The sequence below is a fragment of the Mustela lutreola genome, chromosome 6 (genome assembly GCF_030435805.1).
Source record: "Mustela lutreola isolate mMusLut2 chromosome 6, mMusLut2.pri, whole genome shotgun sequence".
NCBI lineage: Eukaryota > Metazoa > Chordata > Mammalia > Carnivora > Mustelidae > Mustela > Mustela lutreola.
Genome location: NC_081295.1, coordinates 150,847,340 through 150,871,331, shown reverse-complemented (window position 1 = coordinate 150,871,331; position 23,992 = coordinate 150,847,340). Strand labels below are relative to the sequence as shown.

The 23,992-nt window shown below is 43.1% G+C and overlaps 1 protein-coding gene across 1 annotated transcript in view; it reads left to right on the top strand.

The window, feature by feature from the left end:
• Window positions 1–23,992, top strand: part of MBOAT1 (membrane bound O-acyltransferase domain containing 1) — a 111,437-nt gene that overhangs the window by 75,611 nt on the left and 11,834 nt on the right. Inside the window, exons 5-11 of the mRNA XM_059179441.1 lie at window positions 6,425–6,480; window positions 8,473–8,527; window positions 9,966–10,149; window positions 12,657–12,849; window positions 18,167–18,270; window positions 20,600–20,664; window positions 22,900–23,032. Of these exons, the coding sequence (XP_059035424.1) occupies window positions 6,425–6,480; window positions 8,473–8,527; window positions 9,966–10,149; window positions 12,657–12,849; window positions 18,167–18,270; window positions 20,600–20,664; window positions 22,900–23,032 (790 nt within the window). The remainder of the gene's footprint in view (window positions 1–6,424; window positions 6,481–8,472; window positions 8,528–9,965; window positions 10,150–12,656; window positions 12,850–18,166; window positions 18,271–20,599; window positions 20,665–22,899; window positions 23,033–23,992) is intronic.

Below are 23,992 nucleotides of genomic sequence, written 5' to 3'. Positions count from 1 at the left end.
TTATTGTTCCCTCTCCCCAAGGCAGGAATCACTTGGAGTGGTGTTGGTCTCTGTTGAGGCTGCTTGCACAATGCCAGCTTGTGGTGCTTTCTGAATGGACTCCTGCCAAGGGCAGATCAGATGGGGCAGGAGAGTGGGTGTTGTGCGGTGTTAGCAAGCTCGTTGGAGAGAGTTTGAGCTGGTTTCTGTGGGTGTCCTATTTAGGCATTGGTGTGGGGGAGAGAAGTGGCGCTTTTTGTTTTTGGAGAAGATTCCTAAAGCTTCCCTGGCCCTCAAGCATGCATTCTGAGCTTTGCAAATAAAGCTTCTATATACCACAGTATCTTCCAGGTATTTTTTCAAACTGCTGCTTCTCTATCTCAGCAGGGCTGTTTGCTCTGCTGTCTCTTTAGGGCTCAGGACTCCGTTTCCTATCACCATCCAGCCATCTGAGAGCTGAGTCTGCTGATTTTCAAGGTTCTAGATGTTAAGCCCTGCTGGTCATAAGAACTGGCAAAGTTAAGTCCCTGTGGTTTTCAAAGCCAAATGGTGATGGGGGTTCATTTTCCCAGTGTGGGTCCCCAGTACGTGGGGTGTCTGGTATGGGGTCTGCTCCTGTCCATGCTTGCAGTGTCCCTCCCTCCTACAAGCAGTTTGGTTCCCAACCAGGTCTCCACCTTTCCTACTCTTTTCCGTGTGGCCTCTTCTCTGTGTTTAGTGGAAGAGTCTGTTCTGCCAGTTTTCAGGTCATTTTTTTGAGTTATTTACATGGAAGTGGCTCTTTTCTAGCTGTATCTATGGGACAAGGTGAGCTTGGGATCCTCCTACTATCCTGTCTTCCTCAGAAGTCGATCTGATTATCTTTTTTTTTCCCCCCCTTAACCATTGGAGCCATTTTGTAAGACAAGAGAAATGGCCCCACCTCAACCAGGTTGGACTCAAACCTTGATGTCAGACTGGTCAGATGGTTCCCATGGATTCAAGTGCAGTGCCTACTACTAGTGAGTGTGTACAAATCCATGGACAAGGCATGCTTCCCAGAGGGTGCAAAATCTGAGTATTAAGGCCTCATTGTTCGGAGGAAGTTCTTTGGCTACACCAAGGAGCCTTTTTGTGTCCCTCCTGTAGTATGTGCTTGTGTGTGCTGGGTTTTGCAGCTTTGCAGAAGTTAGCTTGAATTCTAATCATAAACCGTCAAACACGTCTCGGATTATTTTAGGTTTTGACCGAAATACAACATGGATGGTATTTGAGTTTCATCTTTTAAGTCAGTAGCTTTTTGGATTTGACTCTCAAGTCTCATAACTTGGGCGTTCTAAATTTGGCATCTGATCTACTCATAAGTGTAAGTAAATTGATCAATGAAAAATGTGGGAGAGGAAGTCTTCTGAGGAGGAGCATATGGCACTTCTTACTCCCGCAGAAGAGTGAGTAGGTCGGAGGATGCTAACTCCATCTCCTCTTGGTGAACAGGTTCTAGTTCCAGTTTGCAGGTTTTAGATCTGTTTTTTCACTGGTTATTAGTGTGTTGTGTTTAATAAACCCATGATCACACATGTGAGTTGTTTCTTAAGTTGCTTGAAACTGCTTAAGATGTTTAAAACAGAAGCAATATACTGTTGAAAGTCGTCTAGATGACCAGGAATTCTATTTGGTCCACAGCTTCTTTTTCTCTCCAGAAGGGACAACCCCCAACCCCGCAACCCCCCAAATAATGACAATACAAGATTTTACCTAGACCCAATAGTGCAGACTTCATATTGAATAATAATCATTATAATTATTTTCTAAAAGATTTTATTTATTTATTTGACAGAAATCACAGGTAGGCAGAGAGAGGAGGAAGCAGGCTCCCTGCTGAGCAGAGAGCCCGAGGCTCAGCTCGATCTCAGAACTCTGGAATCATGACCTGAGCCAAAGGCAGAGGCTTTAACCCACCGAGCTACCCAGGCACCCCATAAATAATTATTTATTGACCATGATCTAGAAATTCCATATTATGTGTTGTAGTCGTCCAGGTTCTCTGAGGAGCAGATGCTAAGATGGGAACAGGAGTAAGAGATTTGTCATGTGAAATGCCTGTGAGGGGAGCTGGAGAGGCCGGAACAGGCAGCAGATTAAAATGCATATCTGACCCACGAGATGAGAGTAGGAGGAAGGCACTGCAGGTCTAAAACAAGTTCAGCGAGTGCAGTGACTGGCACGCGCTGCCATTGGCTGGTGCAGCTCGAGGGGGTGTGACCCCAGCATGAAGTTGGAGATCGAATCCACAGGAGCTAATCGTTGATGCCCCCGCCCCCAGAACCCATAGATTCCAGTGACTTCTGCTCAAGGCCGTTGCATATATGAGACCACTTGATGCATTTTTGAACATGAGCCTTAATATGAAATACATGAAATGTAATGCCAGATAGAGGAAAACAAACGTTATATTTTTATAAAGACAGAAACGTAGGCTAATTCTGTAACATTTTCTTTTTTTGATGTATCTATTTTTTTAGACCCTTTAAAAAAACTGAAGTTATGAATTAAATGGAAAGCAGGAACTTAACTTGGTTTGCACATTGCATAGTCACCAGGATGTGGGCCTCAAATTTGTAAAAATGTTGTATTGGACTTTGTGTAAGGGAAGCTGGGGGGCTTAGGTCCTATTACTGATTTCTAGGACCTTTGATCTTGCAGGGAAAAATTAAAAAAGCTTAAAAAAAGCTTTGGAAAGAAACATTGTGTTTTGAAAGTCATGTTTGGAAACTACCTTGAATGTGACACTTAGAGTGAACCCCTTTCAAAAAAGCAAAACAACAACAACAACAAAAAATAGCTCTTGGCATCTGTTGTACATTTTGAGTCAAAGTCTTGTTGGGACATCAGGAAGGTGAGATGCAAAATTGTTTTGGTCTGTAAGTCCACGTTGTTGTAGAAAGCTTCCCTGTAGCTTTTATTCTAAGACCCAAACCTCAGTGCTCTGGAGGAACAGTTATTTTTTTCAGTCTACAGGAGCACAGTCACAATCAGTGTGAGCAATGAACGTGTCTGCCTGTGCTCGAATGAGCTGGATGGTGCCAGATTTTGCCACACCAGTCCTGGTAGAGCATGGCAGCCCTTCCCATCTGTCCGCAGTCAGACTCCCTTTCTCTTCTGCTAGCATCCTGTGGGATATTAGGAACCTTGTTTCAAAAAGTGGCTGTTGGGCTTTTGCCAATAAGATACAAAGTTGGGCATGAGTGTTTAGATTTCAAAAGGAATTTGTTGGTATTTTAAAATAGTTTATTCGTTTATATTGATAGTTTAAACATATTACATGATTATTTTATTATTTTTTAAGATTTTATTTATTTGAAAGAGAGAGAATGTGCATGAGCCAGGGGAGGGGCAGTTAGGGAGGGAGAGAATCGCAAGCAGACTCTACGCTTAGTGTGGAGCTCTTGCTGGGCTCGATCTCACGACCCTGAGATCATAAGCTGAGCTGAAACCAAGAGTGGGACGCTTGACCGACTGAGCCATCCAGGTGCCCCACATGCATGTTATTTTATAGAGATGGAAAATGGGAACTAGAAGGGGAAGAATTAAGGAGGAAAAAGGACTCACAGGCAAGAGGTAGAGTGCAGTTGTCACATCCAACATGGCCTAAAATGGTCTGTGCCCCATCCCATGCTCCCACACACTTGGCCTGAGCTCACGGGGAGTGCGGCGTCCCGGGCTCATCCCACGGATGCTTTTCTCACCATCTACATAAATGGGCCATCAGCCCAGAGGGGTCAGAGACAGAAAATTCAATTGGAAGCCTCAACAGTGTGTATCAGAAAACCAGGCTAGACTAAGAAGGATTGAAGGACGTTACGGTCGAGCAGTGGGGTTTGGTCTTGTCTGGTTGGGCAAGAATGGAACTATTAAGGGTACTAAATGGAGGTGGACGATTAAAAACAGATGCTGTTTATAAAAACTGCAGCTTTGTTGAGATATGATTCACTTATCCTATAGTTCACCTATCTGGAGAAGGCAACGCAGTGGTTTTGAGCATATTTGCAGAGTGGATTTACAGGTGCAACCATTAGCGTAATTAATACAATATTTTCATCACCCCCCAGAGAAACCTGTGTGCATTAACCATCAAGCCTCATTTCCTCCCAATTCCTCCAGCCTCAGGCAGCCAGTCACCTGTTCCTTTCTCCATGGATGTATCTATTCTGCTATTTCATATCAATGGAATCCTACAACATAGACTTTTATGTCTGTCTTCTTTCACGTAGCCTGATGGTTTCTAGGTCCATCCAAATGATAGCACCGGTCGGTACTTGACTGTGTTTATTGCTGAATAATGTTCTATTTATAGACCTACCACACTTCATTTATCCCTTCATCGGTTGGTAGGCATTGGGGTTATTTCCTTTGGGCTGTTACGAATAATGTTGCCCTGAAGAGGTGTGTACAAGTTTTTGTGTAGATAGATTTTTATTTCTCATGAGTATATATCTAGGAGTGGAATTGCTTGCTTATACAGGCTTGCTTATACAAGCACTTTGTGCTTAACCTTTTAAGAAACTGCCAGGCTGGGACGCCTGGGTGGCTCAGTTGTTAGGTGTCTGCCTTTGGCTCGGGTCATGATCCCAGGGTCCTGGGATCAAGCCCTGCATTGGGCTCCTTGCTCAGAGGGAAGCCTGCTTCTCCCTCTCCCACTCCCCCTGCTTATGTTCTCTCTCTTGCTGTGTCTCCTCTCTCTGGCAAATAAAGAAAATCTTTAAAAAAAGAAAAAAACTGTCAGACTTTCTGAAGTGGCTGGACCTTTTAATGTTCCCACCAGCAAAGTCTGAGGGTTCCAGTTCTCTACCTCCTGACCAGCACTTGTTACCCTTGGGATTCTGGTCATCCTTGTGCTTGTGAAATGCTTTATGATTTGGTTTCCATTTTTCTGATGACTGATTATTGTTGAGCATCTTTTCATCTGCTAATTTACCATTTGTATATCTTTTTTTTCAGAGAAATGTCCATTCAGATCCTTTGGCCATTTTTAAATTGAGTTATTGTCTTATTCTTAGTGAACTGTAAGAGTTCTTTATCTATTCTAGTACTGAGTCCCGTATCGGACGTATGAGTTGCACATATGTTCACACATTCTATGAAGTGTCTTTTCACTTTCTTGATGGTGTGTGTCATTTGAAGCACAGAATTAAGTTTTAATGATATTCATTCAATCTACATTTTTCTTTTGTTACCTGTACTTTTGGTGTTACATTTAAGAAACCATTAACACCAGGGCACCTGGGTGGCTCAGTGGGTTAAGCCTCTGCCTTCAGCTCAGGTCATGATCTCAGGGTCCTGGGATCGAGCCACGCATCAGGCTCTCTGCTCAGCAGGGAGCCTGCTTCCCCCTCTCTCTCTGCCTGCCTCTCTGCCTGCTTGTGATCTCTGTCTGTCAAATAAATAAATAAAATCTTTAAAAAAGAAACCATCACACATCTAAGTTTATGACTTATGCCTGTGTTTTCTTCTACGAGTTTTATAGTTTTAGCTCTTACACTTAGATCTTTGGTACATTTTAAAATAATTTTTTCATTCTTTTTATGTAGCTATCTAGTTATGCCATCACTATGGGCTTCTGGATGGCTCAGTGGGTTATGTGCCTTCCTTCAGCTAAGGTCATGATCACAAGGTCCTGGGATCAAATCCCACCTTGGGCTCCTTGCTCAGTGGGGAGCCTGCTTCTCCCTCTCTTCCCTGCTCCTGCTCTCTCTCACTATCTCTGCCTCTGTATCTCCAATAAATACATAAAAATCTTTATTTTTAAAAAAGCTATTCTTGCCTCTGTTGAATTGGCGTTCTTGTTGGCATGGGTGCCACTTCTTAGTTTTTATTTTATTTTTTCAAATGAGAATCAGTCTTATTTTTTGTCGCTAAACAGTTTATGGACAGGTGACTGCATTTTACAGAAGTATCTTACCCTGTGTGCTTGAAAGAATTGCCTTCAACAGAATAACACAGGTTAGAACATATTAGGGTGAAAAAGCCAGAATATGGACCTCATCCAGGTGGAGCCACGGCGCCGAATGAGGTACCCCCCAGACGGGGGCTGCTCATACTTCAATGTGCGTCTGAGTTTCCCTGGAGGTCTTGTTAAAATGCAGGTCCTCGTTTTTCTGGTTCTGGAATGGAGCGTCTGCACTTTTAATGAGCCCCAGAAGATGCTCACGGTGCTGGTCCTGGAACTCACACACGGAGTGACTGTGCAACAGGGGCTCTCTGGTGTCCTCTCATTCAGTGTTGTTATATCTACTTATCTAAAATGATTTGGAAGGGAATTTTTAAATTCCATTTTTTGTTTTTTGGGGTTTTTTTTTGCATGTTATTGAAGAGCCTTCGAGATGAACAACTACCACGCAGAGAAATAGAATAAATGTTTCTTCTAGTGGTCCTTCTGCCAATCCATTTTCTTCTGTCTTCCTTTTAGGCCTCTTATGATTGTCACACAGAAGATCACGACCTTGGCATTCCAAGTTCATGATGGTAAGAAAAACAACTCTCCTTTTGGTTCTGAGAGTGAGCCCGACATTCAGAGCTCTTCGTTTAGACTATACCTCATAGTCCAGAATTAAGCCAAGGGCTGGCAGATCTTCTATAACTTGTCAAAAATTTGCAAGCTTCTCTAATCATGCTCTTTCCTTTCCCATCTATTAGTTCTGTAATCTAAATTGGCTGAAGTGTTTATACCGAGAACAGCTGGTTTTCTGTTTACCTTTATAATGTTTTAAATTTATGGCACTCTCTGCCCTTCGCTTCCAAATCCCTGGGGAAGAAACGGCATCGTTTTTCTTTGGTTTAATCTGAGAAGCTCACAAGATAATAAAGGATAGTATTGGCTGGTTAACTTTTTTTTCTTTTTTAATGCTAGTTTTGTTTAGTGTTTTTGTTTTGTTTGGCTTGGAAAATTATCTGATGAGATTAGCCTGACCCTTCTGCTCGGGAGAAGGAAGAATCTTCTGTTCGTATAAAACTGAACATGTCCTTCCTCCTGCCCTTTCTGAAAATGACCAGAAAGTGTGAATCACACGATGAAAACAGGGAAGGGGGACAGCACATTCAGCCGGGTTGGAGGATTTCAATGTGGGCGTAAGAGGTGTCACGTACAATTAGTAGGAGGATATCTACGGATTTGTACCACTCCGGTAAATGCTTTCAGACCGCTGAAGCTCCTTTACGTGTGAACAGGTTGAGAAGATTTATAATCTCTCTTAGCTAGTCTCATTTTTCTTTAAAGCTGATTTAATTTCATTTTGACCTCAGATGTTCCCCGTTCATACTTGGCGATTTTGTTGTTCTGTAGAGAACTGGGTAAGTTTATACCAAGGACAGAGTCTTTCTAGGGTGACTGACTGTCCTGTTTTGTCTAGAACTGAGCAGTTTCCCAGGGCATGAGACTTTCAGAGCCCAAACTGGGAACGCCCAAGGCAACCGGGATGTGCTGCTAAATGTTTTTGTACCTAAAAGTCTAGTTGGTAGTGGTGATAGACTCACATTAGCACATAAACCAGTAGCTAAAATCAATTTAAGTTCTAGATTTGCTAGAGATGTATTGTTGACATCTTAGAAAGTAAGTGTGATTTTTTTTTAACACTGCCTTTTTTTTTTGAAATAGGCTTTTTGCCTGAATTTACTTTTTAAAGCATTCTCAGTTTACCCGATTTTCTGAAAAAACCCTTATGTGCAGCAAGATGTTTATTTGCTATTTCTTTTTTTCTTGTGAGTAGTAGGAACAAGCAAATTCCAGAAACCCAGTCTTCCTGTATGCATATTTCTGAAATGCCTTTATGATTGGCGACCATCATCGGTCTTAGCTGGATGTACAGCTTTGTAGTCCAGTGTTCATAGCTTATTAGATGACACTGCAGTTTCTGCAATTGTAAGTTAACATATAAATTTTATGAGAAGTGCAAAGGTGATTTGGGTTTGTTTGTTTTTTCCTGGCATGGACGAATTTTAAAAGAAGAAGAATCACCTCATAAGTCTTGGACTTTCCCTGTATTCAAGATCACATTTCCTGTTTTTTTAGAAGAGGAAAGTCCCCTGTTCCTTTCCCCATTCCAAACCCATGCTTTCAGCTGGTAGCAGGTGTCTGCTGCTGGTGTAATCAGGGAGGTCTTTGAGCTGGTGCAGGCTGCAAAGTCAGGTCTCTCTCTCTTTCCCTCTCCTGTAGCATAATGCACTTTGGTAAGGAGCAGAGGAGATGTGGGGAGTTCTCTGGGATCTATGTCCTACCGTGCAGTTTAAATAGGAGTAAGCCCTGCTTTCACCCCTCTTCACGAGAACCTGCAGACTTTCCCCCTCACACGTGCGCTTGTGGCTAACTATTCCAGAGCATTAGGGGAAAAAAAATGATTTTATGATTCATGAAATAAATGAAATGTGACATAAATCACTTTTTTTCCAAATGACTTATATAAGCCTCTTCTGGAATTTTCTACTTCAAACATCGTATTGCTACATTTTTCTTTTTTATAGGATTAGGTCGAAGAGCTGAAGACCTTTCTGCTGAGCAACATCGACTTGCTGTAAAGTAAGTGTAACAGTATGTTCTCGAGCCCTTTGTATATCAGCGTCTAGAAACCCTCCTCATTTTTTAATGTGGACTAACTCTGCTATATGGATGTATTATTGCTTGTTAATGAAGCTGTTGATGGATACTTGGGTTATCTGCCAATCTATGGCTTTTCAAACCCTGTTCCCAAGTCATTTTAAATAGGTTTGTGTATAGTGGAGGGATAGAGTCCCAGAAGCAGGATGCTGGGACAGAGAGTAGACAGGTCTATAATTTTGTTAGTTTTGCAAGATTCATCTTCACTGCTGTTGTTAAGTCTATTACAGAGTTATTTTTATTGGGCATGTGTCTGAGGGTCCTCAAGAAACAGTTATCTGTGCGCATCAGTATGATTAAATGCCGCTGTGAAAGCAGCTAGGAAGTAGGGCTGGAGTAGAAGACAGGAGGCAGGAAGCAGGCTGAAGGCAGACTGTGGCTGGTGTGGATGTTGGAGAGGAAGAGAGGCTGTGAGGGAGGAGGGATAGCATTGATAGGGAATGGAAGTGGCTCGTGAGGTAGCACATCGGGGAAGGACAGGCAGCCACGGTGGAGGGTTCCTATCGGAGAATTCCGGGAGGTAGTCAGGGGTGAGGAAGAGAGGGTCCTGAGTGGTACAGAGATTGAGTGCCTCGTTTTCACATTAAGGGATTGAGACTCGGAAGCCATGGAGACTCAGTGCAAGAGACAAATGAATCAGATTCTTTGCTCAGTGTTTTGGGGGAGTAAATGTAGGGCACAATTCCAGTGACTGGTTAGCAATGGCATTTGGGGGAAACTTGCCCCACAATACTATCCTGCCCCTTTAAATGCGATTAAAACACCAGCTAGAGCTGGTCTCTGAAGAATTTTTCCCTGCTACTACTTGTGCCTTGTGTGGTTGGCGACCTCGTGCCCGGATGCCGGAGCAGACACGAGACTGCTCTAGTGGTAGTTTTGTGTGTCCTCTTCAAATGGAAACTGGTTCCACCCATGGTTTGCTTTTGTGTTTATTTTGGCAGTTGGGAGGGAGTTTTCCCGTTTCACAGCATCTGGATCAGCTCACATTAGGTCAGGTTCCCACCCTGCCTCATGTTTATTACCTTCATTCTCTCCTGCTGACAGTTAGGGCTGCTGAGAACCAGCACTTCCCAGCCTCAGAATGACCCTGGACCTCGCCCTCCGTGTCTATAGCCGCCGTCGGCCAGCAGAGGGCGCCACGGAGCCCCACGCCTTCTCTGAGCCACCCACCGGCTCCTTTCTGCAAGGTCTCTAGCTTAGGGGGATTTTTAGAGAACCCGGACAAAGAAAGACCACGTGTTGTTTCATCGTTTCCGAAGAACATGCCTGTGTTTAGGACTGGCTTTCCTGCGGATCTTAAAAATCCGAGACTGAAGGCTTTTCAACTTTTTTTTTTTTTTTTTTAACTTTATTTTCACAGAGTAAAACCCTCTTTCTTGGAATATTTAAGCTACCTTCTCAACTTCATGAGTGTCATAGCTGGCCCTTGCAACAATTTCAAGGACTATATAGCCTTTATTGAAGGGAGACACATACACACGAAGTTGCTGGAGGTGAACTGGAAGCAGAGAGGTTTCCACAGCCTGCCCGAGCCTTCTCCCACTGTAAGTGGCTACTGCTAATTATTTACCCAGAGCTCCGGAAAAACAGAGCTCTGTTGCCAGTGCTGACTCTCACTAGTAATTGTTCTAATTAAAAAGCCAAACAGTTTACCAGAAAGCTTGGCCAGGAACTCCCCACCACCTTTGCCTCACAGCCGAGCTCATGGGCTGGAAATATTAAAGCAATCTATCCACTAGGTCAGCTAGCCAATATTTAATGCTTACAGTGTGCTCAGCACTGGGCTAGTTAACACATTTGGATTTATGAGGGTTTTTTTTGGCCTTTATGAATAGAAATTCATATCCAGCCAAAGGAGAATGTCATCAAAGGGGGATGGGGAAGGAGTGGCAACCAGAATAAATGTGATTGATTTTTTTTTTTAAATTGTGGAGCTTGCTTCTTATGTGGGAAACCAGTTTTATGTTGGCATGCTCTTAAAGACTAGTTTTACTGACTTCGAGAGTTTAAGATGGTTTTTGGAAATTTTTAAAATTTTAACCCAAATTTTATTGATTTCAAATTAGTTATCATAAGGATAATGTGTTGAACGTCATCAATACGCTAACTTTATTCAGATCCAATATCCCATATTTAAGGGAAGTTTGTGATTAGTTGAAGGAAGAGGGAAAATTGGAAAAAGGAGAGTCAGGATAATTGAGTTAAAGTTAAATATTTTGTAACTGTTAACATCTAGGCAAAATTACTCTTTGAAAATTTAAGTGACTTACTAAGCGTGAATTTTCAGGTAGTTTTGACACGGTCGGGTCTCCCGCAGTGTATAGGTTGTCAACGGTCTCAGCTCTTTCTGTGTTACTGAAACAGTGTGGGAGTGAGGTTGCCATGGCCATGGGGCATCGAAGTACTCACAGGTGTTTCTTGGCAGAATCTACCATGGTAGTACTCTCATGTTGCTGAGTGTGTGATCACGGAGTCTTAATATCACTCCCCGGGGAGATGCTTGGCATTTTCTTGCATAGAGAGAGGGACGTGGTCAGGTATTATTTTAGGTAAAGACACATTAGTGGGAGGTGCCTGGCGCTCCCAGGTGGTACCTCCCCAGCGTGTTGTCAGCCATCGCGGCCAACCAAGCACGGTGAGCACTCGACTGAGAGCCCGATGCGGTTCTTGTTCTGTTCTTGCAGATACTCATTCACCTGAACCTCACGCTGCTCTCAGGAGGTGCTACTGCTATCCCCGTATTACAAGAAAATGTGGCTTAAAAAAAAAAAAAGATTTATTTATCTGAGAGAGTAAAGGAGAGACTGCAAACATGATTGGGGGGGAGGGGCAGAGGGGGAGGGAGAGAGTCTTAAGCCAACTTGGTGCTAGGCGCAGAGCCTGACCCTCGGCTTGATCTCATGAGATCACGACCTGACCCAATATCAAGGGTTGGGTGCTTAACTGACTGAGCCACTAGGCGTCCCAGAAAGTGACCTGTTTTTATAAAGTTGGGGGAACTATAGTTCTATTGTTATTAAATGACATTCCCTGAAATGTTGGAGAAACTGGGCAAAATCACTTGGTCCAAAGGCATTTTTTTTTTAAAGATATTATTTATTTATTTGACAGACAGAGATCACAAGAAGGCAGAGAGGCAGGCAGAGATAGAGGAGGAAGCAGGCTCCCTGCGGAGCAGAGAGCCCGATGTGGGGCTCGATCCCAGGACTCTGGGATCATGACCTGAGCCGAAGGCAGAGGCTTTAACCCACTGAGCCACCCAGGCGCCCCGGTCCAGAGGCATTTAAAATGCCAGCACATCTTAATGCTAGAGCAGACTACATGTAAACTATCCTGGAAGGCTTTTTGAAGCTTTCCATCTCCTGCTCATGTCCCGGCTCAGGCATTTCAGAACTTTCACGGAATCCTTCCTAGCTAAGCCTCTGTCTCCTTGTGGTGATTCAGACCCATGTCCTTGACTCTGCTGGTGACAGAAGTGGAAGTCAAATGGTTATTTCTTTCCGATGGAAGATTGCCACCCTGTAATGCTCTCTCTCTTATGTTTTGGGTAATTAAACTACCTTCCTTTTCGGGCCGCCCTGGTGGTTCAATCCGTTAAGCATCTGCCTCCAGCTTAGCTCATGATCCCAGGGTCCTGGGATCGAGCCCCATGTTGGGCTCCCTGCTCAGTGGGGAGTCTGCTTCTCCTTCTCCCTCTGCCCCTCACCCTCCTACCGCTCATGCTGTCTCTCAAATAAATAAATGAAATCTTAAAAAAAAAAAAAAAAACACCAAAAACAACCTACCTTCCTCTTGTTGATAGAATGTGCTGGTAATAGTATCCTTCAATTTTAGATACATTCAGACTTCAAGTGTCAGAGGTATAAACTTAATTTGCATTTAGCTCCTGTGCTCAGGATCCAGTCTGTGTCCTAAGAATGTTGCCGCTCCTCGTAAGGAATATTACCAAGGCAGCTATTGGAGCAGCTTGTCCCTAACGTGCCCTTGCTGCAATTGTTTTCCTCATACCGGAGTCCTACCTGGTTACACGGATTTTTTTCCACATTTTCAGAGAGCTGTGATACGCAAGTTGTGCATGACTTTGGTGTCTCTCCTCCTGTTTTTGACGCTCACGAAGTCCTTCCCCATCACCTGCCTGACCGATGACTGGTTTGTTCATAAAGCAAACTTCCTGACTCGACTGTGCTACTTATATATTGTCATGCAAGCTTCGAAGCCCAAGTATTACTTTGCCTGGACATTAGGTACGTCTGCTGGAACCACCCCGAGTGAATAAGGGAAAAGTGAGACTCCTGGGACAGCCTTCCCAGAACAGCATTTTGGATCATCTCATCAAAAAAAGTTCAGTACATGGTGGAGGCCGCTCAGCCAGTATTGTTTTATACTTCCCACCAAAGCACTCCTGTGTCCCGCGATCCATAAACTCAATGGATAAGAGCAGAGCCATCCTGGAGGTCACTTCGACTCTGTTATTAGCAGATGTCCAAACTTGGAAGCGCCCCCCACCAGTCAAAGCTTCCCAGTCATACAGTGGAAAGTTAGAAGGGAAGATTCCAGAATGATCCAACCATCTGGTCATTTTTCTGGGTTGTGCATAATAGAGGGGATATGCTTTCAACGTACTAACACACGTGCTGACTTAGGTCACATTTTCTTTTTAAGAAATTGGTGGTTAAAAAAAAAAATTGTTGGTTCAGCTTTATGCCTTAGAAACTGACTTCAGGTGACTTCTTTTTTTTTTTTTAAGATAGAAAGTTCGACTTTGATTTGCTTTTCTCTCTTTCCTTACAAACAATTTTAAACTGGAAAAGTTGAAAGCTTTGCTGGAGTGAGCAGTAAGTCCTCCTGTTTACTTGCCGGGAACGGTGAGGGTTTGTGATAAGGCACGGCAGTTCAGGAATGGAAATTTAAGTTCTTAGCCAAAGGTGACCTGGGGCTTGATGTCAGGGAGCCCTGAATTGGTTTATTAAGTCAAACAGATGATTAAATTCCGTGCCTAGTGCTCAGCCCGTGCTCCCTGAGTGAAGGCGTAGCACTTAATTGAGTTCCTTTTCTCTCATTTTCATGCTCCAAGTTTTTAATCCCCAATTTAAAGCCAGTAGCTACCAAATTTTTACTTTTTTATTGCGATACGATAGAACACAGAATTTATTTTAATCCTCTCTAGTCTACGACTTGGCGGCATGAAGTTCATTCCCAGTGTTGTATGACCATCCGCACTGTCCATCTCCAGAACGAAATTTCCCATCCCCCCCAATAGGAGCTATACCTATTTAAAAAAAAAAAAAAAAAAAAAAAAAAAAAAAAAGATAACTCCTCATTCCTTTCTCTCACCAAGTCCTGGTCTAAATGGTTTTTAAAGGTCGAAATGTTCAGGGAGAAGTTCAGTCCAATGCAGTGTTTTGGGGGCACTTGGCCAGAAAGATGGAACTGAGGGTTTTAACACATCTGCAGCGGGGGAAGTTTTGTTTGTTTGTCCCCTTTGGTTCAGTTCCGAGGGTTTTTTGTCACGTACCGGGTTCTGTGGCGGGGGAATGCGAAGGTAAGCCCTCTTGTCTGCCATCAGATTGTTAAAACAGTCTGCGGGCCCAGAGACCGGCGTACAGACCAGGCGGTAACGTGAGGAGCTGTCCCCAGGCCAGCAATGGGGGGTGGGGGGGATGGTGAATATAGACTGGTTGGAATAAGGCTTCAAAAGCCTCATTCCTCTTGGTGCACCTGCTTTATGACTTAAGGATGGTAATTTCTTCTGTAGGTAAGCACGATCCTTACTATGGTTGGAACCCTGCTTGGAGCACGAGGCTTAGTTTCCTGCGTGAAATACTTAATATTTCCACTTTGCTCTAACCTGAGTGTGTGTGGTTGTGAATGAGAGAGAGAGAGAGGAAGAGATAACAGCTCACTCTCTTTGCTACCTCCTACGTCTTCACTCACCCTTCCTTTTCTCTCCCCTCCCTATCTTTCCCATGCCCATATTCTGTATCCTAGGGCTTAAGGGCTGGCTTCTGGACTAAATCAGCTCCTGCTTTAGGAGGAAGGCAAGGCCCTGTGTGGCTTCCTAGGGAAAGTCTAACGCGAGGTGGGTTGTGCTGGTGGGGATGAGGAGGAGGAGGGGGAGGGGGTTCTAGGCAACAGGGGGCATCTGGCATTGTTCTGGCTTTTTGGGAGCGCCCCAGATTCTGGGAGAATCCTTTTCTGTGGGGAGCTTTCTCCGTGGGCTTGGCTCTTTCCCATACCCCCTTCCCTTTAACTTTTTTTTGGAGGGGGGGTAAGCCTCAGGAGAAATACTTCATAAATTTGTGTGGCCTCAGTTCGAACTTTGTTATGGTTTGGCTTGCATGGGCTGGTCTGAAATTAACCTTTGTATTATTTATGAATAAGGAAGCAGTGACTAGCCTAACAGGGACTATTTAAACCGCTTAAGCGAATAATTGTTTTATCCAGCTCCTTAAAACATCATTTGCATATAATTGATGTACTCATTATACGTGATTATGAATTTAATCCTTAAAGCTGGCCCCTTCTTGAATCTCGGCTGAGCTGCACCGTGTTAGGCCCGTTCTCGTTACTGTTTATATTGAAATAATGAAGGCAATTTTCTTTGGGCTTAGTGTACCATTCTGGTTGTTTTTCCCTAATTAGTACTAATTAGTGAGACTCCACTTCAGCCCAGGCTGTGTTCCAAGGAAGGATCGCAACCTCCACAATACGGGCATCCAAGTTAATTTATCTGTAATAATACAGTAGACGATACAAGTAAAGCCAGTTTGGGGCTGGTGAACTTAGAACCTCTAACTGCTCAGAGACAAGAACCACTGTCTTGGATAAACGGTGGTGGAGTGCACTATTCCCAGCAAACACATTTCCTAGCCCCTGGGGGGGGGGCGGGCGGGATCAGAATCCTTTCTAGCATTCAGAGCCTGGCACTGTTTACCACCTGAGTGATCTGAATGGTGGCCTCACTGAGTCTTGGCAAGATGGGTCGGTGGGGAGCAGCAGTGAACGTTTCTGGAGGGCTGACTTGGGCTCTGCACTCCGAGTCCCCTTCATTACTTCTTTAACTCTTGCAACGAGGCTTTAAGACAGGTACCACTCTAACATCCATTTTCTTCCCAAGGGAATGGGCTTCTAGAGGACAGATGGCTCTCTTGAGGCCAAATGTTCGCTCTGTAAAGACACAGAAGCCAGGGGCTCTGCCCCTAGAGCCCACCTCTCAGCCAGCATCTTCTCACCCCTGGGAGCTTTTGTAAAGTCCTCGGAAAGGTCGTAGGCCCCCAAAAGAGAGGTGATAGTTCCAGGTGTTGGGCGAGGCCAGAGGCAGGAGGAGGACTTGAAGGGCTGCTGGTCCCGTACCGTCCACCAGCCCTGGTTTTCGGCTCCAGCACAGACCCCAAAGGGGCTCTTCTTCTCTTGGTTCAGCTCATCTTGTCACTCACCATTTCTAACCACACATTTAAAACTTCGTTCCTCAACGGGCACAGCCCTGCTTCGTTGTTCTTTTCTTTTTCTACTGGGTTCCATCCAGGCGGCTTGGGAGAACGACTTAGTGGCTCTCAGGACTTCTCATCCTTCCTTCTGGAGGAAACCAGATGATCTCCAAGCCAAGCATAAGATAAGCAGTGTGCAGTCACCAACTGTGCCAAAATGAAGGAGACAAACATAGAACACGTCGTTTTTCTTTAGAATAACCCTTCAGAAGTCACTCTGGAGCTGGACTTGAACTTCATTGGGAAAGAATGAATAGAGCCTCAAGAAAGAGTTCTCCGAGATCTCCCCAGATCTAAGACCTTACAGTGCTGTGACTTAGCTTACTTATTTTTTATTTTAATTCCAGTGTAGTTAGCATAGAGTGTTATTCGTTTAGGTATGCCATATAGTAATCCAACACCTCCGTGTGTCACCTGGCACTCATGATGACCAGGGCATGCCTTAGTGCCCATCCCCTGTTTCTCCCATCCCCCACCCCATCTGCCTTCTGGGAACCATCCATTTGTTCTCTGTAGTTCAGAGTTTGTTTCTTGGTTTGTCTCTCTTTTCCTATGTTTGTCTTGTTTCTTGAATTCCACATAGGATTAAGATCCATGGTATTTGTCTTTCTGATTTATTTCACTTAGGATTATAATCCTCAAGACCCATCCATGTTATTGCAAGTGGCAAGATTTCATTGTTCTTATGGCTGAGTAATATTCCTTCTTCTTCCCCTCTTCCATCAGTGGACACTTGGGCTGATTCCACAGTTAGGCTATTGTAAATAATGCTGCTGTAAACATAGGGGTGCATGTAGCTCTTAGTATTTTTGTATTTTGGGGGCAAATACCCAATAGTGTGATTACTGGATCATAGGGTAGTTCTATTTTTATTTTTTGAGGAACCTCCATACTGTTTTCCACGGTGACTGCACCAGTTTGTGTTCCCACCCACAGTTCGAGAAGCTTCCTTTTTCTCCGCACCCTTGCCAACACTTGTTGCTGCTTGTATTTTTTTAGCCATTCTGACAGGTGTGAGGTGACATTTCATTGTTGTTTTGACTTGCAGTTTCCTGACACTGAGTGATGTCGAGCATCTTTTCATGTGTCTGTTTGCCATCTGGATGTCCTTTTTGGAGAAAAGTTTGCTCACATCTTCTGCCCATTTTTTAATTAGATTACTTGGTTTTTGGGGGTGTTGAAGTTGATTTTTTAAATAAAATATTCTAACAATTAACGAACTAAGTGAAAAGAGACAATTAGCCTTTTGGTCTTCATAATAAAAGTATGTTGATTTCATCAGATCTCTATTTGATTACAACATTGCATAATTAAGGAATTAGAAACATTATACTCATGGCAGGGGGACATTTTCTTATAGTTCTGTGAAGTGGAATAAAGATGGAAACAGGAGCTTTCTCAAACTGAGTGTGGGTAGGATGCTTTGGTAATTGGGTCCATGTGTGGTCTCCATGGTGGCTGGCCCCGAATTCACATCTCTAGCTCTGCTCTTTGTCTTGTGCTCTAAGCTTTTCTAACTGTATCTTGGCAGCCCCGGCTAATACCTACTGGCATGTCATGCTTAATACGTCCAGAGCAAGCTCCAGTTTCACTTTCAGAGCTGGTTCTCCTCTTGACTTAATGCTGTGCCATTCATTTCATGCCATCTTTAATGACAGCTCTTGGACCTGTCCAAGTCTCCTCAGTTCCCTGTTTCTTCTGGCCTCTGCTTCTGAGCTTAGACATCTCCCCTTACATCAAGTGGGCCACTAACTCCTGTTGCTTTGTTCTGATTCATTTTTCTTTTATTTTCATTTTGCGTTGTAGGAGGCTCTCTTGCCTTCTTACTAAGCAGGCGCACACTAAATGCTAGTGAATGAATACAAATGAATGAATAAAAATTAAGGCCACCAAAGAGCGCAAAAGGTTTCTGGGATTTATAATGGTACCAGTCTTTTCAATTGTTTTGGTTTCTTTTCCAAGGAGAAACTACTGCCTATTTCTCAATCTGAAAGCTAGACAAACATTTAATATCTCTTAAAGCAGCAATGTGACTTTTGTTCCATATCTGAATGTGTTGTTTTAAAAACCATAGCTGATGCAGTGAATAACGCAGCTGGCTTTGGGTTCAGCGGAGTGGATAAAGATGGCACTTTCTGTTGGGATCTGCTCTCTAACCTAAACATCTGGAAAATCGAGGTGAGTCTATTACACTTTTGAATTAAGCTCCCACGGTGAATAAAGCAAATGGTTTGCTTTCAGTGGTATCCCTGGGAGCTCTTCCTCAGAGTGTCCAAGGGAAAACGCTCAGGGCATCCCAGGTCCAGCAGGTTCCTGGACGTTCTGCGTCTTAGAATTTTTTTCCTGTCTTTGTACAGATACCCACTTTCTTGACAGTTGTAAAGGTTCAAAGCATGACATGCAGAAATCTGTAAAAGAGCCAGGAAAATCTTCGTGTTGTTTACATTCCTGTACTCTCAACTAGAAACTACACATGTCATTTTCTCTCGTTTCACGGACCACTTTCTTGAGTCAAGAGTACAGACGGGAAGCGCCTGTATTTAGATTTTGAATATTGCAAACATTCTCTGTGGTCCCTTTTAAAACATTTCTAATCCAACTGCTTTTAAGAAGAACGGCCATGGCACATAGCTTTTAGGCCACTAGAATCCGTGTGGTTTTTGTCTTTCGTTGGCTTTGTTCTTGGACCACACCTCTGAAGATGAGGACATCTTCAGAGGTGGGCTTTTTGGGCACATCATTCTTGGTTTTCCTGGCATTGTGAGCAGAGTGGAAGGCTCCGTCTTTGACCCTTTCCTCCTCGCTGCGGGGTGGGAGTAAGGACAAGGTTCTCAACTTACAGAAGGACTGATTCTCTAGCCAGGTGACTCAGACGTGCTGTTGGTCGTGGGTTTCCCCCCAGCACAGGGCAGGCGGGGCGCCACTGGAGAGTGAGCAGGAGGGGAATGTGCAGTTAGAGTAAGAAACCAGGAATGTGGAGACTGACCACCTGCTTCCCGTTAGATGGACGCTTGGCCAGAAGGAGACATGGCGGATGTTCTCCCCCTTCTTGATGCCTGAGTTGTCTCTTCATCTTAACTGGCTTAAACCAAGTTGCAGCCTCCAGAACCATTTCTCATTTTTGGAAAAGCAGTGTAGATAATCTGCAAGGTTGTCCTTTCTACACAGATGACGATCCGAGGCAGTCCAACTGTGTTATGACTTTGCTCCCTCTTCCCACTAAAACTTTCTCTTCCTCTAAAGTCTTGGATCACTGCTGGCTGCCTCGGAGCGCTGTGGATACTTGTACTTTCCAGAGGCTCCCTTTTGCCTTTGGCGGCCCACCAGTACACCAAGACACAGTCCTTTCACCGTGGGATGTGGTCTGGGCAAAGGGCTAAGCTATGAAGTTATATCTTTATTATTGAAGAAAACTAGATGGGGAGTTTGCATATTTGGTAAAGTTCACAGCAAAGAGCTAAGGAAAACCAAGGAAATCTGATTTAGCTAAGGTACATTGAAGCTGTGCATATAACATTAGCCAGCAAAGATATAAATAACATCTCTCAGGGTTTTGAAATAAAAAGTCATTATACAATATGTAGCCTCTATCTATCGGCTCCATCCATCCATCCATCATCTCTCTCCTCCTCCCAAACATACTGTGTTAGGCCAGTCAGTGCGTGGGCTAGGATTTTCTTATGGTTGAAATAGAAAAAAAGTGGCACTTCCACCTTTATTAGGAATTCCGGTTCTTGAATGTCTGCTTTATGCTTTCTAATAGCAGCCTTTGATAAGACCTTTTTTAAAGAAAAAATTTAATTAACATTTATTTAATGAGAAAACCCACTTGATGGCTTATTTTAGAATCTCTCTTCTTTGGTACCTGAATCACTGCCAGTTGGGTGATGTTTGCTTTTTTTTTTTTTTTTTTTTTTTTTTTTGTACTGAGACCCCTTCATGTATGAAATCACACACTATTCTAATATTCTAAATATTAGAATTCTAATTGTTGTATTCTAAATACAACTGGACACATTTGAACCTGAGTGGCTATTTGTAGAATAAGTTCACAAGACAGACACCTAGTTTATAGACGGCTACATAGCGAATGATGGCAATTTTAGGCTGTCTCCGGAAAGGCCCTAAATTGACATGATTAAACTTTTCCTGCGGCAAAGCCTCTTTGAGACTGTTTAGTTTTAAAACTCAGATGACTTTAAAAAAAAAAAATTTTTTTTTTAACCAGAGTGGAAGAACAACCTGCAGGACATTCCTGCAGTCTTCCTATAACTTGAAAATAAATTTTGAGGGAAATGAAGACTTTGCAAGCCAAGTTCTGGTGCAAAGTCAATCTTACAAATACCGGAAAATTTTACTGCGTAGGATGGAACAGCTGATTTACTCTTGACGGAGGAGTCTCCGTTGAAATAGCACATCTCTGGCTGCCAGGGAAATTCTGGGGATGACTTTCCATTACTTGGGGTATTTTTCAAGCTAATGATAGGTGTTATTTTCTTCTTTCTAGACTGCCACAAGTTTCAAAATGTACTTAGAAAACTGGAATATTCAGACAGCGACTTGGCTAAAGCGGTAAGGAAAATACAAATGACCTCATCCCTCATGGCACTGGGATAGGTTTAGATGGAAGTCACCAGATGACCGGCTGCTCTGCCAGCCATGATGCGGTCACCCGACACTTTTGTTTTGTATGAACGTCTATGCCCTGGAAGTGGAGAAGTAGGAAAGGAGTGATGTGAGGAGGTCACAGTGCAGTGTATTTATTTTATCGGATCGCTTCCTAGTGCTGTTCCTGGTTATCAGCCGCTCACTTCCTATTCATAGCAATCCCACGGGAGGTTGATAGTTAGCCCCATTTTACAGATGAGGAAAATGAAACACAGAGAGGTTAGGTCACTTGCCCAGAGTCACACAGCCGATGAGGACTAGAGAAGAGCCCCAACAGACCGTTTCCAGGGCTGGGCTCTTAAACCTCTGTGTTGTGCCCCCTCTTACCTAGAGGAGGGTGCATTGCTCAGACATCAAACAGGGTCAATGTCAGCATCAAATCACTGATGATCTCCATTTACACCTAGCATTAAAGGCTTTGTGGTATCCCAGATAGTTATGCTTTTTCACTTTGTGTTTTTTGTTCATGTTTTTGTCCTTTTGTTTCTCTACACATTCCAAAATTGGAAACCTCACTTAGTATAGAACTAGTAATATGCTATGCTCGAAGCAACAAACTCTAGCTCCTGTGTATTCCTATCTTATGCGTGCAGGGAGAGTATGAAACTATCAGGCTGGAGATCCTCTTTTTGATCCATAGTGTTTTTCACAGGTCACAATGTGGGGATAAGAGACAAGGTATAGTAACAACTCCAAAGTAAGCTCATGCACTGTGATCTGAAAGTTGATCTGAACATGCGGTTTTGGAAAATTTGCACCTATTATTGCTATCAATTTTGTCAGTAGTTTATTTTTAAAGCTTTTATTTGACAGCAAAAGAGCACAAGCAGGAGGAGTAACAGAGAAGGAGAGGGAGAGAAGCAGGTTCCCTGCTGAGCAGGAAGCCCAGTGTAGGACTTGATCCCAGGACCCTGGGATCATGACCTGAGCTGGAGGCAGATGTTTTACTGACCGAGCTACACAGGAGCCCTGTATTTTAACAATAATTTTAGCATAAAACTCTATTTCTGTATATTGGGTAATCCCAGTGTACCAAGAATCCTACCATCTCCATTAGGAGTTTATGTTCTAAGATGACTGAACATACATGAGCACATAATAAATTAAAAAAATATTAAAAAATCATTTTAGAAAAGGAAGTATCTTATTTGTACTAACAATAAAGAGTGTAAGAAACCAATACCTGGGCAAACTACCCCATTTTAACGAAACATTGCAAGGGGCATCCCAGTCCCGTGTTTCTCCCCCCAGATGCATTCTTTGTGTGAAAAGGGAGCCATAATCTCTAATCTGGGTTCAGATTGGTTACTTTTGACAACCCATACGGAGCAGCATTGGTGTTTACTATTTGAATTCCTATTTTATTTTGTATTTGGGTCCTCTTGTTTACTAAACCACATAATGCCATTGGCGATTTGTAGATTGAATTTGTTTTAATAAACAACCAAGGGTCAAAGATCTTCAGGTTATCTGCAGACAACTTCCAAACCCTCACGATATCACTTTTTAAAGCACATTCATGGATTGAAATCCCATGGACACTGTAAGATCTGAAAAGTCATGCAGCTGACACACTGATTTTGTGCTAGAGTCATTGCCAAGAGAGAGGAAAAGGTTTGCTGTGGTGGCTAGTTCGGTGGCAAAGGGGCCAGGTTGGAAAGATGAATTAATTTTGATTAGATGAGCATATCTGCTTCTAAAGATGCTATCCGGATAAAAATTTTTAGTGCCAGTGGCACTTAACCATAAGTACTCATGATAGATTAGGGTATTGGTGGAATAAGCTTCTATAAGGCATAGAGTGACCACTTGGACTTTTATTAGATATAATTAGATTTAAATAATTATTACATGTATTAGATTTATATAATTAAATTATTAGATATAATAATTTAACCTCAAATATTATTAGATATAATAATTTCAACCTCAAAGGTTGAAACTTCATATTCTTTTCCCCAAATGATTGGACTGTGAATGGCCTCTTTGGTAGCATTCAGGACATGGAGTTCAGGCTGCAGGGATTGTATTGAAAGTCCCTGATAGGGAATTGATCAGATGGTTTTTGGATGGCCTGAAGACGCAAACGTAGGTAGACGCTTCTGGTCTGAGCTGTAACTCGTGCCTTCCTCTCCATAGAGTGTGCTATGAACGGGTTCCTTGGTACCCCACGGTGCTCACCTTCTTCTTGTCTGCCCTGTGGCATGGTGTCTATCCTGGATACTATTTTACCTTCTTAACTGGAATCCTCGTCACAGTAGCAGCTAGAACGGTAAGCTTCTTTTGGTTGTAGGAGCTTTTCCTTAATCATCTATTCACCCTTTGATATATAGGCATTGTGGGCCATAAAATGAACTATCTACATGTTATTTATAGATGGTGTTTGCAAAGCAAAAGAATTTTAGGAGTAATGAATGTATAATACCTTAAAAAGATGGAAACTTTTTAAAAAAGAGAGCATGTGAGCGCGTGAGTGGGGGTGGGGGGTAGCGGGAGAAGGACAAGCAGACTCTGTGCTAAGCGTAGAGCCCAAAGTGGGGCTCGATCCCACAACCCTGAGATCATGACCTGAGCCGAAACCAAGAGTTGGATGTTCAGCTGACTGAACCACTTAGTAATTGGGGTTCTATAGGCTTCATTTTGATTATAGTCCTCTTAATTTCTTAGTTCATTAGCCCAAGTTTAGAAATAATTCACAGTCTGTGCAGATGGTAAACTTGTAACCATTGGAACTGTGTTGTCAGAGATTGCTCTAACTTTTCATGCTCTCAGGCCTGATCCAGTAAATTTGTGTAAAATTCTTTGTGGATTTTATAAATTTGGTTCTCTAGGTTTTTGGGGTAGCCTTCAGTTTGTCCTAGAGTGTTCCTATCATCTGCTGAGTATAGAGCAGGACGATAAAGACATAAAAGATATACCTACCCTTAAAGAATGAGATGAGCATGTATGTAAGAAATTGCAACTCCGCATGCTCTGACTGTCAAATAGGGTTTTGTATTTGATTTAGTCGCAATTTGAAAATGATCGTGGCTTTCCTTATTCAGATGCCAGGAATTTTTAATGACATTTGTCAAACTCTATTTTGGGTGTGAATTTAGGAGCACCAACAGAGCTATTCACTCATTCTTTAATTCATATATTCTATGAATATTTCCAGAGCCTTCCTATGTGCCAGTTTAGGTTCTAGGCACTGGGATACCGCAGTGAACAAGAGTCCCTTCCCCGCGGAATT